Raw genomic sequence first — 18,538 nt, 5'->3', positions numbered from 1 at the left:
ATGTGCTGACAGAGTCAGGAAAATAATGACACGGCTTTAACTGAACCTGAGAGGCACAGTTAACCTCGCTTTGCTGAGCTCACACACACACACACTTCAAAAGAAATGCATTATGGGATTGGTTTAGAGAGTGCAACAGAAGCATGAGATGGAGAAGAAAATCTGTGATTTTGAATTTGCATGATTAATGTGTGTGTGTGTGTGTGTGTGTGCGTGTGTGTGTGTGTGTGCGTGTGTGTGTGTGTTCACTATTATACTATTATTGTTTCTATTCATATTTTGAGTCAGATTTTATTTTCATAGTGTCCGTTTTCATTTGCGTTAAAGTTTTAGTACTTTTGTTGTCTGTTTTTGTCATTTTTATTAGTGTCTATTGAATTTTTATTCATTTTTATTTCTGTTATAGTTTTAATTATTTTAGTACATCACACTAAACTGAATGAAAATGAGAAAATAGCTGAAATAAAGTGTTTTCATATTTAATTTATTTCAATTAACATTTTTATTTTAAGTAATTTTAATAATATTAATAATATTTTTTATGATTTTAGTTGTAGTTGGCATAACTAAGCATAACTGGTTTAGCATCATACTAGTATAGTTTTTATTAATATTTTTTGTCCGATTTAATTTTTATACATATTGTTTTTCGTTTTAATTTGAGTTGGTTTTTGTAGTTTTGTTGTATGTTTTTGTAATTTTTATTAGTGTGTTTATTTACATACTATGGTCTATATTCTTTTTTGTTTTAGTTATTTGAAATGAAAATGAGAAACTAGCTGACATTAAAGTTTTAGCTTACATAATTTTTTTCATATTTAATTTATTTTAAGTAATATTTTTTTTTTATGATTTTAGTTTTAGTTAGCACCTGGTTAGTATCATTCTATTATATTTTTTTATTCATATTTTTATTTAAGTTTTAGTAATTTTGTTGTGTGTTTCTGTCATTTTAATTAGTTTATTTATTTATCTATATATTTTTTTTATTCATGTTTCTGTTTTATTTATTTTAGTAGATCAAGCTAAACAAAATCAAAATGAGAAACTAGAGAAAATAATAGTCAAGTCATCTTCATTTAGGCTATATAGCGCTTTTAACAATAATAGAAATAATATAATTTTTATTTCAGTTAATGTTTTTTTTATTTTAAGTAAAGAAAATGTTTTTTTTATGATTTTAGTTTTAGTTAGCTATAATACTTTTTGAGATGTCAGGGTAACTTAATTTTTCAAATTTTAGCCTTTAATGACACGTTTTTTTTCTGTGAAAGAGCATAAATCTGCATCTTTGTTGAGTCACAGACATCAAACTTCATCTTTTAAGGATTATAATGCTCTCAATGTGTGTTTGTGACAGACAGAAATCATGTCCGCAGTGTTTCATCAGGCCTCTAGGTGGCAGCACTGCTCCTGTTGTGTGTCTGTCAGTCTTTGCTCCTGTGATTCGTTCTGTTCGTGAGCTGGTATTTTAAAGTGGTATATTAAAGTGCCCCTGTTATGCTATTGTTATGCTATCTCATATAAAGGTTCCTGATGTTGTTTTTGAGTCTCCTTCAACAGGTTTACATTCATCAAATGTCAAAAACACTTTAATTTCCTCATAATCTCCACTGCAGCATCAGCTCTTTTCTCTCAGTGTCTGAAACGGTTCGATCAAGGATTCAGTCTCTCTAAGCTCCGCCTCTCTGAGAGCTGCTCTGCTCTGATTGGTCAGACGGCCCGGTCTGCAGTGATTGGTCAGAAACCAAACGCTCATTATCATATCTCAATCTCAGCTCTTGATCACAGTGATACGAACAGTAATGATGGCGTGGGTTTTACCGTATCGATCTCAGAAAACAGCGTCTTCTCGACATGAACAACACGAACCAAACTCTTCCAGTCTCAGGCCACATCCACACGAAGCCAGAGCTTTCCCTATCCGATATTTTTTTTCCCCGTTCAAAAAAAAAATTCCGTAAACACGGCGTCGTCTCAAGAAATATCTCCGTACACACGAAACCACTGAAACCGACTCAAAACGATGTAGTATACATGCTAGACCAGTATGTGGCGCTGTAATTCAGCCAAAGACATACACTAAAAACGGAGAAGAAGACTTGGAGCTCGCGCATAAACCTTGCGCGCTGTATACTATGGCTGTATACAACAATAATATTAGGTACAGTAGCTTCTTTTTTTCTTTTTTCTTTTTTAATCAAGAACTTTGTTGAACAATATGAAAAACCATAAATGTAGTTGCTGTGACTTAACGGTGTCTGACTAGTTGACACTTGGTGTGATGACATCATCGTTTCACAAAATATACGGATTGGCCGTACACACGAAAACGCAAGGGCGGCGTTTTCAGATTTATCCACCTTGGGACCCGGTTTAAAAAAATAGCGGTTTCAGTCTCCGAAAACGCCGGATCCGTGTGGACGAAACGCCAATACGATAAAAAATGTATACGTATACAGCGAAACGCGTCTCCGTGTGGACGGGCCCTTAGATAAACTACAGTGTTTGAGGGCGGGGCAAAGAGACGCTGATCAGCCAATCAAGAGCATTATGTAAATTAGTTCGCAGGATCATCAGGAAGTGAGACTGGAATTACTGACGACTTCTTTCTCTTTAATCTTTGTAACTTTTCAGAGCTTTTACATTCACAGCTTTATTACACACTACATGAAAGGGAATACCAGAAATAATATTGGCACTAAGGTGATTCATGTTTGTTGATCTAGATTTGACAGTAGAGCAGTAATCATGAGTGTTGTAGTGATTGTTCTAGAACTCATCCAGCAGAATGTGTAGTGTTTATGTGTGTGTGTAGTATGAAGCCTGTGTTTGTGTGTGTGTGTAAGTGTGTGTGAAGCCTGTGTGTATGTGTGTGTGTGTGTGTGTGTGTGTGTGTGTGTGTAGTATGAAGCCTGTGTTTGTGTGTGTGTGTGTGTGTATGTGTAGTATGAAGCCTGTGTTTATGTGTGTATGTGTTTGTGTGTGTATGTGTAGTATGAAGCCTGTGTTTATGTGTGTGTAAGTGTAGTATGTGAAGCCTGTGTTTATGTGTGTGTGTGTATGTGAAGCCTGTTTATGTGTGTGTGTATGTGAAGCCTGTGTTTATGTGTGTGTGTGTGTGTGTGTGTGTGTGTGTGTGTGTGTGTGTGTGTGTGTGTGTGTGTGTGTGTGTGTGGTATAAAGCCTGTGTTTATGTGTGTGTTTGTGTAGTATGTGAAGCCTGTGTTTATGTGTGTGTATGTGTTTATGTGTGTGTGTATGTGTTTATGTGTTTGTGTTTATGTGTGTGTAAGAGTGTGTATTGTTCCTCAGCCTGTTTATGTGTGTGTAAGAGTGTGTATTGTTCCTCAGCCTGTGTTTATGTGTGTGTAAGAGTGTGTATTGTTCCTCAGCCTGTGTTTATGTGTGTGTAAGAGTGTGTATTGTTCCTCAGCCTGTGTTTATGTGTGTGTAAGAGTGTTTATTGTTCCTCAGCCTGTGTTTATGTGTGTGTAAGAGTGTGTATTGTTCCTCAGCCTGTTTATGTGTGTGTAAGAGTGTGTATTGTTCCTCAGCCTGTGTTTATGTGTGTGTAATAGTGTGTATTGTTCCTCAGCCTGTGTTTATGTGTGTGTGTATGTGTTTATGTGTGTGTAAGAGTGTGTATTGTTCCTCAGCCTGTGTTTATGTGTGTGTAATAGTGTGTATTGTTCCTCAGCCTGTGTTTATGTGTGTGTAAGAGTGTGTATTGTTCCTCAGCCTGTGTTTATGTGTGTGTAAGAGTGTGTATTGTTCCTCAGCCTGTGTTTATGTGTGTGTAATAGTGTGTATTGTTCCTCAGCCTGTGTTTATGTGTGTGTAAGAGTGTGTATTGTTCCTCAGCCTGTGTTTATGTGTGTGTAAGAGTGTGTATTGTTCCTCAGCCTGTGTTTATGTGTGTGTAATAGTGTGTATTGTTCCTCAGCCTGTGTTTATGTGTGTGTAAGAGTGTGTATTGTTCCTCAGCCTGTGTTTATGTGTGTGTAAGAGTGTGTATTGTTCCTCAGCCTGTGTTTATGTGTGTGTAAGAGTGTGTATTGTTCCTCAGCCTGTGTTTATGTGTGTGTAAGAGTGTGTATTGTTCCTCAGCCTGTGTTTATGTGTGTGTAAGAGTGTGTATTGTTCCTCAGCCTGTGTTTATGTGTGTAAGAGTGTGTATTGTTCCTCAGCCTGTGTTTATGTGTGTGTAAGAGTGTGTATTGTTCCTCAGCCTGTGTTTATGTGTGTGTAATAGTGTGTATTGTTCCTCAGCCTGTGTTTATGTGTGTGTAATAGTGTGTATTGTTCCTCAGCCTGTGTTTATGTGTGTGTAATAGTGTGTATTGTTCCTCAGCCTGTGTTTATGTGTGTGTAAGAGTGTGTATTGTTCCTCAGCCTGTGTTTATGTGTGTGTAATAGTGTGTATTGTTCCTCAGCCTGTGTTTATGTGTGTGTAAGAGTGTGTATTGTTCCTCAGCCTATGTTTATGTGTGTGTAAGAGTGTGTATTGTTCCTCAGCCTGTGTTTATGTGTGTGTAAGAGTGTGTATTGTTCCTCAGCCTATGTTTATGTGTGTGTAAGAGTGTGTATTGTTCCTCAGCCTGTGTTTATGTGTGTGTAAGAGTGTGTATTGTTCCTCAGCCTGTGTTTATGTGTGTGTAAGAGTGTGTATTGTTCCTCAGCCTGTGTTTATGTGTGTGTAAGAGTGTGTATTGTTCCTCAGCCTGTGTTTATGTGTGTGTAAGAGTGTGTATTGTTCCTCAGCCTGTGTTTATGTGTGTGTAAGAGTGTGTATTGTTCCTCAGCCTGTGTTTATGTGTGTGTAAGAGTGTGTATTGTTCCTCAGCCTGTGTTTATGTGTGTGTAAGAGTGTGTATTGTTCCTCAGCCTGTGTTTATGTGTGTGTAAGAGTGTGTATTGTTCCTCAGCCTGTGTGTAAGAGTGTGTATTGTTCCTCAGCCTGTGTGTAAGAGTGTGTATTGTTCCTCAGCCTGTGTGTAAGAGTGTGTATTGTTCCTCAGCCTGTGTTTATGTGTGTGTAAGAGTGTGTATAGTTCCTCAGCCTGTTTATGTGTGTGTAATAGTGTGTATTGTTCCTCAGCCTGTGTTTATGTGTGTGTAAGAGTGTGTATTGTTCCTCAGCCTGTGTTTATGTGTGTGTAAGAGTGTGTATTGTTCCTCAGCCTGTGTTTATGTGTGTGTAAGAGTGTGTATTGTTCCTCAGCCTATGTTTATGTGTGTGTAAGAGTGTGTATTGTTCCTCAGCCTGTGTGTAAGAGTGTGTATTGTTCCTCAGGCCGGGTCACATGACCCCCGTGTGCGCTGAGCTGCAGTCGCAGGTGTTGAGCTGCTACACACTGAACACACGACACACACTCCTCTGCTCACGGCTGGCCAGAGACTACATACACTGCATCCACTCCTGCAAGAAGGTACGCCTGCAAAATATGATTGTTATATGTACTGGATATTACATAAAAGGGACAGTCAACCAGTCATTAAATGGTTAAAAATAAACATGTCACCACTGACCAATCAGAATCAAGAATTCTAGAGCACGGCGTAATAATGTACAGTTGAAACGATGGATAACTGTTTCATAATTTTGTAACCGGGCGGAAACACTTTACAATAAGGTTTCATTTGTTAGCATTCAACAACATCTCTACAGCATTTATTAATCTGAGGTAATGTTAATCTCAGCATTTACTAAAGCATGTATAAGATCAAAAGTTGGATCTGTTAATATTACAGTAGTTATTGCACTGTAGTTATATGAACATAACTAACATTAACAATATCAGTAAATGCTATGAGGATATATTGTTCAGTGTCAGTTAATGCATTAACTAATGTCAACAAACGAGACCTTATTGTAAAGTGTAAACCATAAAGTTACTGTTTGAAATGTAAGAAATCAGTCATGATGATATTGGCAATTTTAGTGTAATCAGACTCATGCTGATCATAAAACAATATGTTACTGACCGATACTGATCATTTTATGTGTAACTGAGAGCTGGTTCATATTAAAACATGCCAGAGTTATTATCTCTGCAGGAAATAAGTGTGTGTGAGTGTGAGTGTGTGTGTGTGTGTGTGTGTGTGTGTGTGTGTGTGTGTGTGTGTGTGTGTGTGTGTGTGTGTGTGTGTCTGTGTGTGTGTGTGTGTGTGTGTGTGTGTGTGTGTGTGTGTGTGTGTGTGTGTGTGTGAGAGAGAGAGTGTGTCTGAGTGTGTGTGTGTGTGTGTGTCGATGTTATCAGGATTGTGTTTGTTGAGCTGATCTTCATTTACTGTGAGCAAATAAAGTCTCTTCTTCTGTTTATCTATTCAGTCTCTCGTTACTCTGTTAGTTCTCCACACAGTAAATGTTCTTCCGTCTGAAACTGTTTTCTGAAGGTCAGTGAAGATGAATATGATGTTTCTGCATTATCGAGACACAAAGCGTGTTTATGAGGAAATGCATTTGGCTCAAGGAACATATAAATCACTAATATTCCACTATAGTAGATGTTTAATCAGTGTTTCACTGATATCAGTTTACATCCAAAGTTGTGAATTTAATTTATGCACACAATTGGAATATCGCATAAAATATTTGAATAAAGCAGCGAATAAGCAATATAAGAATAAGCAGCGTTTCCATCCCATGTGTTCAAGAGAACAAAATCATCCCTTCCTGGGAAATTAGTGCAAATTATCAGTAATAAAACTGTAAGTTTCTGCAATCTTTCTCTTTTTCCCTCCATCATAAACGAGTGTGTCAGAGCGTCAGACGAAACACAGTAAACGCTGTCATGTTCTCTAGCGTTCGGATGCTGGTGTTCAGGAACACACTCGTGTGTGTGAGACGCTTCTGGAGGGAATTACACCAAATCATTCTGATCACACACTTCCACTCCGGCATTTCAGAAACACCAAACCAACATTAGAGATGCTGCGACGCCATTGGTCCACTGGTTACTCCAGTTATCCAATCACAGCCTGAGGGAAAGTCACATGAGTTTATTGTTGCACATCGAGGGATTTATTCAGTAAATGTGTTTCCATCGTAGTTTATAGTTTATGTGCACGTCTTCTTATCGGATAAAAAATGTTCCGCCTCAACTGAGCGCTTGAGTTTTTTACTGTATGTGTAGTTTATGTGTATCTTGCCGTTTCCATCCAGTGTTTTTTTATGCGATATCCCAAATTTTGCATAAAATACAGCGATCTTGTCAAATTGAGCAGTTAGCACTAGCAGTGTTTTTCTCTCCTTTGGCTGCTTTTTCTGACCTGCACAAACACACACAGGTTTGATTTCTGGAGATTCTCCATCATTTAAAGTCCTCCTGTAGTCAATACTTTTAGCCCTTAAAACTCATCTTTGATCACCAAAATGACAAATTTGAAAGTTCGTCATGCCTTAAAATATCTTGAATGTAACTCGACACCCTTGTCTCATTTAATATGTGTGGTTCTATGAATATGCAAATGAGCCCCGCCTCCACTCACTCACTCACTCAGCTCAGAGATCCACTGGTTGACGATCACACGTTGATCTGATTGGTTACAAGGTAGTTTGTGACGTCAGAAACACCAGCGATTTCAAAGCGTGTTTTTGAGACTGTCTTTGGTTCACTGCAGTTTTAAGGAGGAAATACTCAGCAATGATGTCGACTTATGAATTTACACATGGTTTGTCTTAAAACATATTAAACACCTATATGAACTTATAAACATTATAAGCTTGGTTTTTGACACAGTGAGACTTCAAGTTGAGAAAAGCACCTGGAGATCCAGTGAAATATGACACATCCATGCTTTGATAATTGAGTGTTTCATGAAGTTCAGAAATAGATGCACATCCTGCGAGAGGTGAAATCAGCGAGGAAATGATCCCTCAGGGATCAATAACGTCTCTCTCCATCGAGACGCCGGGATTCGAGTGGCGTGTGACTGGATTGTCATGCATTGCTTCTCTGAAACTCGTACTTGTTTTACGAGGAGTGGATGCTGAGGAGAGGACAGTGGCCTGTGTGGTTGTCGTCATGGTAACGCTGGTGAAGATAACGGGTCAGAAAACGAGTCTGGCGTTCTCCATGTGCCATATTGATCTCCATCACTAAAGATCCATGTGTGAATCACAGAAAGAGAGCTTTAATCCTTCAAACAATATAGTTAAAGAAATACAGTTCACACGTGTGCGTCTGCATCTCTAACACGCAATGCCATTATGTTTGAGTCCTTATTAAAATAATACCAGGGTATGAAACCATTTGAAACTGGTGTTTTGTTTGAAGTGGAATATTATAAGGGTCAGGAACACTAAGCAAGTAAGTCTCAGTAAATGCTGTCGTTTGTTTCATGTCTGATGAAAATCATGGATGCACAAAATCTTAGTTGTCTACACTCAAAATTTCAACTTTTGTTATTAGAGAAATCAAATTTGTCAGAAATATTATGTGACATGATTAAGGATTCCCGAATGTTTTCGTCAGCAAACCACAGATTTTAAGCAGTGTTTTTAAAACCCCCAATTTTAAAGTCCCCCGGCCTATAATCAATTATTTTATCCCTTAAAACTCATCTTTGATCACCTAAATTACATATTTTGTCACAATCGCAGAAACACCAGCGATTTCAAAGCGTGTTTTTGAGACTGTCTTTGGTTCACTGCAGTTTTAAGGAGAAAATAATCAGCAATGGTGTCGACTTATGAATTTACTCATGCTTTGGCTTAAAGAATATTAAAAACATATTATATGAGCTTCAAACATACAGTGACTGGGTTGAAATAATACAAAGCTTTAGTGTAAATAATGATAAATAACTACAGTGGTGATTTGAAGGAAAGGCTGTTACTGTACCGTATAAATCTCAGTACTGGCCAACACTAATGTGAATAATATACAGTATATTAACCCTGAGAATATAAATATACCGTTTCCAACAAAGTCCAGCATCTTTATTGTTCCACATTCATAATGGCAGTCAATGAACTTATGAGAATATATATCTGAATGACAGCATCAGTTTCTTCAGTTGTACTGATGTTGTTCACTCGATCTTATAGACTGTATCTGCATTTAAATGCCATTTGGATTAAACATGTTGATGTAATATCTGACATTTGAGACAGACAGCTGTTCTGCTGGAGATATTCATATATCATAGTTCATATATCGTTTATTATCTCCTCCATAACAACATTTGAGCAGAGGAGGACTTTTATTTTATTACTCTCAGTATTATCAGTGAAACTGTCATTTCAACTGGATTTGATTTAATTTAATATGAGATTTTGATTCAATTTTTTTTTGCACTTGTCACACACACGTCACGTGTTCCTGAAGAGAGATCGAGAGTCTGAAGCTCAACAGATGCAAAGTGAACAAATGCAAATGAGTTGAGGGAAAGCTGTTGCAGATCTACACTCGCACACACTCACTCACTCACTCTCTCTCTCACACACACACACACAGACACACACGCGTGTGAGTGTAGATCTGCAACAGCTCAATTTGTGCAGTTTCTCATGGTTTGAAGGCATTTTGCAACTGCTGCGGAGAAACTTTCTCTCAACTCATTTGCATTTGTTCACTTTGCATCTGTTGAGCTTCAGACTCTCGATCTCTCTTCAGGAACACGTGACGTGTGTGAGACAAGTGCAAAGAAAATGACTCAAAATCTCATATTAAATTAAATCAAATCCAGTTGAAATGACAGTTTCACTGATAATACTGAGAGTAATAAAATAAAAGTCCTCCTCTGCTCAAATTATGTTATAGAGGAGATAATAAACGATATATGAACTATGATGAATATCTCCAGCAGAACAGCTGTCTGTCTCAAATGTCAGATATTACATCAACATGTTTAATCCAAATGGCATTTAAATGCAGATACAGTCTATAAGATCGAGTGAACAACATCAGTACAACTGAAGAAACTGATGCTGTCATTCAGATATATATTCTCATAAGTTCATTGACTGCCATTATGAATGTGGAACAACAAAGATGCTGGATTTTACTGGGTGATAAAATAAATTTTATGATCACATAATGATAGTGAAAATCCCTGAAACAGAATGTTTTTATTCTCAGGATGAATGTTGCATGTTAAGGGTGGTATTGGGTTTGTCCAGTAGGGGGCGGTGGCGCACTGTGTTTGTGGGCTGTGGCACTGTTAAAAGCAGAACTTTCCAGGGCCTTGACATTTTTTTCCCTTCAGATTCACAAACTTTTTTAAGGATTTCAAGGACCGTGGGAAGGAACCCTGTATGATGTAACGAGTAGGCCTGTATGATGTACCTGCCAACTTTTCAAAAAACCTTGGAGTGAGATTTTGTCAGGGGTGGTCAAAATAATGCCGCCCAGCGCGCACACAGCCACACAAGTTGGTGGCTCAGATATCAGAGTATTGGAATTGACGTTCACCCATGTTGTACCCTGCATTCTGGTGGTTTGTGGGGGGGCCCAAAGCTAGGGGCAGCTTACTGGAGATAGACAATATTGGTTACATTCTGTGAAGCAGACATAGCGGAAGGTCCAACCCCAGGACATTTTGGATTAAGCAGATGTGATTTCCTGCATTCTAGTGGATTTTTGGGTGGTCTGCTAAAGAGCACTTGCACCCATGTGCAATACCTGAACTTATTCTGGTTCATGTTTGGCATCAAGACTTGAAGGGCCTTCTAGACTTGAGCTGAACATTCAACCAGAAAACTATTGTTGTGCCTAAATGACTGCCTAGTGCCTATGGACCACAATAAAGCCTCATTCATAGACCAGTGTTTAAGATTTAACCTAGGTAGGTTGATTGATATTTTGAACGAATGGTATAACTGAAACCTAGCCTATGTTGTGAATAATTGTATTCTTAAGAGCACTTAATGATTTATGTTCAGCCAAAAATGACAAGATTAGTTAGGGACGGTCATTATTCTTCATTCAAATCCTCACAGCACATGGTCCATCAGAATCAAAGTGCAACAAATAAAGTTATTAAACAGTACAACTTTTTCAAGTAATAAAACAGATGAATACATTACACAAATAACTTAAAATGAGGCATAATCAGTATCAAATACAGATCAGAAGCTGGGTAAAGTCCTGCCTATGATCTGTGGGCATGGTTATACTGGCCTGTGGCCTTCTTGGAGGCCTTGATGATATCTGAGGGGGGCTCCCATTTGAAGCAGGGCTCCAGATTGGCCATCTTTATGGTCATTATTGATGACAAGGTGCCATCCAATGCTAGGCTGTTTCTTCTTTTGGTTTTGTTCAGTCCCACAACTGAAAACACCCTCTCAGCATCTGCGTTTGCATGGGGCAACACCAGGACCAGCTTGGCCACAGCAGCAAGCCTCTCAAATTCTTTGGCTCCAGTCACCTATGGAAAATGCACCAAGAACACAATGGAAAAACATAGCTTGATGTTTGATTAATTAATACTCCAAGTATACTGTAGGTTGATCCATTAACAAAGATAAAAACATGCATTATTTGCAACATGCATGACACATATGCATACAACAAAGTTTAAGCAACAGATGTAACCAAGACACACCTGCCAAAAAAAAAAAAAAATTACCTTATGTTTCCGAGTTGCCATTTCAGCCCAGAAGTTTTCCATTTCAGTTTTTCTTCTTGCAGGGATATTATTGGCATGGTCTGATAATTTAGAAACTCCTCACCCAGAAGGTCATGCTCCTCTGGTCCATGGTATGGGAGGAGATGGGGAAACCTGTTTATGAAAGTAGAGTTACAAGTTGTTAAGTTTTAGGTATATTGTCATCAACCAGCAGCAATTCATACAGATCTTTGAGGAGAAGCCACATAAGAATAGCTCATATGCAGTTTTGGAGTGAACATACCTCTTTATAAAACACAGGGTATTTTAGCTAAGATGATAGATAATAATTAGAGAAAAAAAAAACTACCCTTTCAACAAAGTACAGGACATCTTCGATGTCACTTGCAGCCCTCTGCCGTACATCTATGAATTTGGCATGTTTGATCAGTGGCTCTTTCAGTGGCAGCTTCTTAAGTGCATAATCCACAGCACTTGTCAGGAAACACAACACAGCTTCATGGAATGAATCCACCTGCTGTGGTGTGATGTCACCCTCGTCGAGTAATCTGTTAAGTTTAGCCCTGGTTGTGAACCCAATGTTCAACTTTCTTCCTGTCACAGATACAGCATTTCAGGTTAACATAAATGGTTTAACATGCTGATGTGGCAATATCAGCTAGACACATAGGGCAAGAAATCCAACCAGAAGCTCACGGTTAATGGAAGGACTACCACAAACCTTTCTAGGTTTCTACTCATGAAGTGGCAAAAAGGCTAGGTACAAGGCTAAATATCACATTTAACATACCACAGTGTTTGATCATATCAATAGTCAAACACTAACCTGGTAAATGGTTTGCCTTCTCTTTAAAGGCAATTTCACAAGGCTCCTCATGACCCTGCAGAGCTGCTGGAACCATAAACTTGGAACATAGCTTGCGTACGAATTTCACCATCTGTAACAGACATTTACAAAAATAGTAGGTCAAACTTGTTTTAGAGGATCCCTACAGATATCAGCAAGAAACACATAATGGAAAAAAACAGCAAAATCCAATCCCACCTCATCATGTAACAAAAATATCGACGACTGCTCTCTCTGAAGAAGCAAGTTGAAAGAAGTGAAAGTTGGTACGGTGGCTTGGAAGAACAGCAGGTACACTTCTGTCATGGGGTCAGTGAATGTCTTCGCAAGCCTCTTGAACCTGGCCTGATTTTCATCTTGAATCAATAAATAAATAACACCAAACAAGAGGTTGTCATTAATACAAATTTGTGACTAACAATCCATGTAGTTGCTGCATAATGAAATTGAAAATTGATGACCATACTAGCAGATTTGTAGTAGCTGGCCAGAGGTTCATACAGCCTCAGGATCCTGGTCACACAACGTTCAAGGCTAAGCCAACGAACCGAGATATGCAGGAGGACCTCCATGTACTCTGCTTCATGGAGCTCACAAAACTCTGTTTCAGACATTTAATTCCATATCATATATTTTCTACAGCACAACATTTCAATATTGCACTTAATAGTATCAAAGATACATACCTGTCAGGTATCCTTTCCGATTTGTACTACCCTTGAACCAGTAACCGATGTCCACTACCAAATCCTCCAAATCAAAACCGGACACCTGCAATGCATTAATCAAATTATAACACATTCAGTCAATGCATGTAATTAGGATACAGATAAAAAGTTACATGTAAAGATAAATCAAGCCTTAACTCACTTTAAAAAATCCCACTCCTGCAGCTTTGGCGGTGTTATGTGCCACATGACAAGGACAACCATGAATATAGGTGTTGGGATGCTTCTGGAGGATCCTAGAGGCAATGGAATTATGTGGTCCAATATTCACAGCTGCATTGTCTACTGAGAGACCAATGCAATTATCCCAAGGGATGCCATGTTCCTCTAAGGTGACGTTAATTTTGGTGAAGATCTCACTTGCTGTCCCACTTCTTGTGCACATACTTAAAAACTGGTGAACAACTTTGCTGCCCATAAAGACCCGGACAGTAAGCGGGTTCATCTTTTCCACTCCTATAATAATGACAAGTTAGAATCATACAGATGTTTATGTTGATAGATGTTTAAGAATGCAAAAAAAAGTATGTGCTTTGCAAAGGAGAAAAATCTCAAGTTTTGGAAATACCAGTGTCATTCGACCCATCAGTAACAAGGGTATACGGGGATTTTTTCATCTCCTTCACAAGCTCCTGTGTGAAATATGGTGCGAGTGCTTCATTGATAATGCAGGATGACTTAGTCCTGGCACACCTGTACTCCTGCGCTGTCTTCGAGTCTCCAAAACATTCTTTTAGGAGAGGCCCCAGGTGGTCTGCAAAGGCTAGGGGGATGTTGTGAACTACCAACCCAGCTGTCAATTTGACCTCAGCCCTTCTTGTCTGTAATAAATTAAATTATTAATCCTCCCAAAAGACCATAGTTTATTTCAAATAGATACCTGCGATAATAGGGCACAGGTAAAAAAAAACTCATTCAGCAACTAAGATCTCAAATTAAGAAAATTGGACTATACTACACTGAAATACACAACCTTAAATTAGTCAAAACTATCAACCATGACATTACCGTGATCAACTATAACTCAAAACTCTTTTCTGAACCTTTACACATATCATACCTTAACCTCTTGTGCCGACATCCCCCCAACAGAGGAAACAGGCATTGCATATTGAAATATTGTGGCTGTGGACTGTAGAGCCTTTTGCTTTTCTTGGTGGCCTTTGGTTTTAATGTGGCGCACTACATCTGCAACACCCTGGAGGCAACATGAATTTTCAATACGGCAGACTGCACACCAGTAGTGCGTGTTGCGGCTCCCTCTGGTAATAAATGGCCATGAGGAGGTCCACTCCTGTTTGAAAATGGATCTATATGTTGCTGCTCCAGCCAGAGCACGACTCTTCTGGCCCTGCTGTTGGATTGGGGGGGTCTCTTCTATCTGTCCCTCTGTGTCTTCTATCTGTCCCTCTGTGTCTTCTATCTGTCCCTCTGTGTCTTCTATCTGTCCCTCTGTGTCTTCTATCTGTCCCTCTGTGTCTTCTATCTGTCCCTCTGTGTCTTCTATCTGTCCCTCTGTGTCTTCTATCTGTCCCTCTGTGTCTTCTATCTGTCCCTCTGTGTCTTCTTCCATCTGACATGTTGCTCGTTCCATTTGTCCTGTCTGTTGCTCTTCTGCATGTTCTTCTATGATTTCTGCCTGATGCTCCCTTTGTCCTGTTCGTTGCTCCTCTGTCTGTCCTGTCGTTTCTATCAGTTGTTCTGCCTGTTCTGTCAGTGTGTTTGTCTGTCTTTTTTCACTTGGATGATTCTTTAAATAAAATAAAAGGTTTCGCTTTTGTCCTGGCAGAGGTCTCTTACGGGACATCTTTGAAACCTTAAAGAATTCATGGTCATGTTGGTTTAATAACTTTACTCTCGGTTAAAAAACGAGCCTAACTTCTGTTGCACAAATTTTCCATATTTGTTAAATTCTTTGGAATACATCTCTTACCTGTTCGAAAAAGTGCTATTAAGTCCTACAGAAAATAATCTTCATCCAAAGTGAGTCCTTTTGGCCTGTTAATAAAAAGATAAATGCCATGTGAATATTAAACAATGCTAGGAACTGATGTTTTGAACATGCAGCAGCCTATACTAGGTTAACAAGGTGCTCTCCTGCTATGACAGCTGATTCACTCATGTTAACAAACGAAACACACAAGCAAATTATTTATTTCAAGATGTAAAGTTTAAGAGCGTAAGTACTCAAGGTTGACATTTCATTGTGACATACCTCTCTCAGCTGAGCTCAGATTCTCATCACCAGTCGTCGCGGTTTTCCCCGCCGTCTTTCTTGTATCTCTTCTTCTGTTACTAAGTTCGGGGTGCAGCGCATAGGGTTCAGTGACGCTCATCAGCGCCATCTATGGTCGGGAAGTTTTTTTTTTTGTTTTTTTTTTGCGCGTGAGAAATGTGATGTGTGGCGTGAGTGCGTGTGAAAACAGGCAAAACCGTGTGTCACACGGCGAAAGCGTGAGAGTTGGCAGCTGCTCCAACAAGAAGTCCAATCACTGCAACTGCAGTCTCGGTTTGGACTCCAACACCTCCAAGGATCCGATGAGGATATTCGTTTTTACACAAGGTTGGTCCATGCTATTATGCAATTGTATGTAGCAGCCTAACTCTATGTGTTTCTGGGTTGCAGTGGGGGTTATAGTAATGAAAATCTATACTCAAGTTCAAGTACAATTACTCCCTTAAAAATGTACTCGAGTAAAAGTAAAATTTCCTTTTTGAGAAACATACTTAAGTAAAAAAAGTACGTGGTTTCATTTTTTTAAATATGTTTATGATGTGCTGGAAAGTGTAAAATAGTTAATACGGTTTAAAACAGCAAGAATATGAGGGTACACGTTCCTTGAAAAAAACTATTTTTTTACTCATGTGCGTTACAAGTAGTTGCGTTATTACCAACCCCTGCTGGGTTGTGAAGGCTGTCTCCAAGGGCGCAAATTGCTCCTAGTCCCCCTTGTTTAAAGCAACACTAGCCCAAGCCTCATATACAGCTCCATACGTACGTAGTATAGTTCTGTCAACAAAAGCCAGTAGTCAATAACATGTCGGTCATCATGTTGTATTATTATGAACAAAGTTCTAAAGTGATTATAATTTCATTGCAGATTTACATCATACAAGCATTTCCAGGCCTTTTGGCAATTGGTGGAGCCTGCTGCAACAACTAAAATGGTACGGATCACCAGTGTCCATGCTGCCTCCAAAGAACCTAGCCTTCTGAGCAGGGTTGGGGAGTAACGGAATACATGTAACGGCGTTATGTAATCAGAATACAAAAATCCAGTAACTGTAATCCGTTACAGTTACGTCAAAAAACATAGTAATCAGATTATAGTTACATTTTGAAAAAAGGGGGAATACTTTCAGGATTACAATGGTTTCATTTAAAACTAAATAAGTATTTTGGCATAATAACACTATATTAAGCGCTGCTTGATTGTACAGTAGTTCCTGGTTCTGTTGCCAGTAATGACTCACGTGTGCCACGCGCTGGTGCGTGTGCAAATAACAGCTGTCTACAATCTCCTCAGACGCAGATTGAATCGCTGCTGCTGGTAGAAACGATGCTGCCTGCGGGTAAAATCGCTTTTAATTCATGGAAATTCCGCTGCTATTTTGTAGAAATTAGGAGAGTAGTTTTTTTAGTACCCAAAATGTCCTTTCAAATCTTTTCTCACGTAACGGGATGTTCGCTGTCTAGGTAGGGAACTCCCACTGCCAACGCCCCACGTCCAGTCAGGCAAATTAAGAAAGATCACGGCTTTAGTCAACATGTAGGCCTATTTTAAAATAAACTAATATGTAGATTGTGTAAAAAATGTAAATGTTGAGTTTTTATTTTTTAGTTAAAAATTAGTTAAAAATAAAACAATATAATCTGTAATACCATACATTAGCCACTAGATGTCTGTATAGCCCTTTACATAAATACATTTCAGGCATGTGTGTATATTTTGCAAATATTGTACACTGGACCAAATTCTTTAAAAAAAAAAAAATTATATATTTCTTCTTGCTTGACTTTATTTATATATGTGACCTTGAAGTAATCCCAAAGTAATCAGTTACATTACTTTCATATTATAGTACTTGGATTACGTTACTGAATACTTTTTTTATGAAGTAATTTGTAACTGTAACGGAATACATTTTTAAAGTAACCCTCCCAAGCCTGCTTCTGAGACCATCGGTAAGTTATGTTGTTAGTTTGTTACAGTTTACTTGACATATCTTGACTGTCAAAGGCTCCAGTATTAATCAAGGGTGTTTTCAGCTGATTTGTTAGGGCAACATACATTAAAGGGATAGTTCACCCAAAAATGAAAATTCTGTCATCATTTCCTCACCCTCAAGTTGTTTCAAACCTGTATGAATTTCTTTTTTCTGCTGAACACAAAAGAAGATATTTTGAAAAATGTCAGTAACCAAACAGTTGATGGACCCCATTGACTTCCATAGTATTTTTTTTTCCTACTATGGCAGTCAATGGGGTCCATCAACTGTTTGGTTACTGACATTTTTCAAAATATCTTCTTTTGTGTTCAGCAGAAAAAAGAAATTCATACAGGTTTGAAACAACTTGAGGGTGAGGAAATGATGACAGAATTTTCATTTTTGGGTGAACTATCCCTTTAATACTACAGTACAAGTTATTTCTAGTGTGTTATGTGTTTTTTTTTTGTTTTTTTTACAGAAACTAGCACCGAAAGATGAGTTACTGCTTTTCTTGATGCATCTTTCTGTGGGCCTGCATTTGAGGGACCTAGCCAAACGCTTCAACATCCATACCACCACAGCAAGCAGAATAATTACATCGTGGACACACTTCCTCTATTATCTACTGGGTTCCATCCGCCTGTGGATACCACCAGAGAAAGTAAAGGCTCATCTACCACCTGAGTTTGCTTTGTTCCCAGACACACAAGTGGTGCTTGACTGCACAGAAATCTTTTGCCAAACTCCCTCTTCTCTTCTTTTGCACAGCGAAGTCTACTCCCCATACAAGTCACACACCACTTTCAAGGCCATGATTGGCATTGCACCTCATGGTCCCATCACCTTTGTGTCACCTTTGTATGCAGGTTCCATGAGTGACCGGGAAATTTTTAAGCAGTCAGGAATAGCAAAACTCCTCACACCAGAGATGGCCATTATGGTTGACAAAGGCTTTCTTGTGGACAATCTCTTTCCTGGAAAGGTTTACCGACCTGCTTTCCTTGCAAGAAAGAAACAGATGGCCAAAGAGGATGTCCAGCAGACACAGTCTATTGCCCGTGTGAGAGTGCATGTTGAGAGGTGCATCAGGCGAGTAAAAGAGAACAAACTGTTTGATAAAGTCATACCTCTGTCAGTGTGTGGGAGCATTGACCAGTTGTTCACCGTTGCTTGT

The 18,538-nt window shown here is 38.7% G+C and overlaps 1 protein-coding gene and 2 long non-coding RNA genes across 3 annotated transcripts; all 3 read right to left on the bottom strand.

Moving 5' to 3' along the window:
• Positions 1–10,910: 10,910 nt before the first annotated feature.
• On the bottom strand, positions 10,911–11,717 carry LOC309474045. Its single transcript, XR_014197203.1, has 2 exons — positions 11,578–11,717; positions 10,911–11,376 (listed from the first exon to the last, which is right to left on the bottom strand). It is a non-coding gene; the product is annotated as an uncharacterized lncRNA (long non-coding RNA).
• Positions 11,718–11,758: 41 nt separating this feature from the next.
• LOC309514008 (uncharacterized protein) lies at positions 11,759–13,378 on the bottom strand (the record flags this gene model as incomplete). Its single annotated transcript, XM_082190125.1, has 7 exons — positions 13,295–13,378; positions 13,111–13,195; positions 12,891–13,025; positions 12,623–12,780; positions 12,404–12,515; positions 11,962–12,171; positions 11,759–11,805 (listed from the first exon to the last, which is right to left on the bottom strand). Exons 3-7 carry the CDS (start codon positions 12,994–12,996, stop codon positions 11,759–11,761), a joined length of 633 nt encoding a protein of 210 aa, XP_082046251.1. The 5' UTR covers positions 12,997–13,025; positions 13,111–13,195; positions 13,295–13,378.
• A 106-nt stretch (positions 13,379–13,484) lies between these two features.
• Positions 13,485–15,358, bottom strand: LOC309474249. The gene is made up of 3 exons (XR_014197266.1): positions 15,086–15,358; positions 13,721–13,973; positions 13,485–13,608 (listed from the first exon to the last, which is right to left on the bottom strand). It is a non-coding gene; the product is annotated as an uncharacterized lncRNA (long non-coding RNA).
• Between the last annotated feature and the right edge of the window lie 3,180 nt (positions 15,359–18,538).

This window comes from Leuciscus leuciscus, assembly GCF_965113295.1.
Source record: "Leuciscus leuciscus genome assembly, chromosome: 14".
In the NCBI taxonomy this organism is placed as follows: Eukaryota; Metazoa; Chordata; class Actinopteri; order Cypriniformes; family Leuciscidae; genus Leuciscus; species Leuciscus leuciscus.
This window is presented reverse-complemented; position numbering and strand designations above follow the sequence as displayed.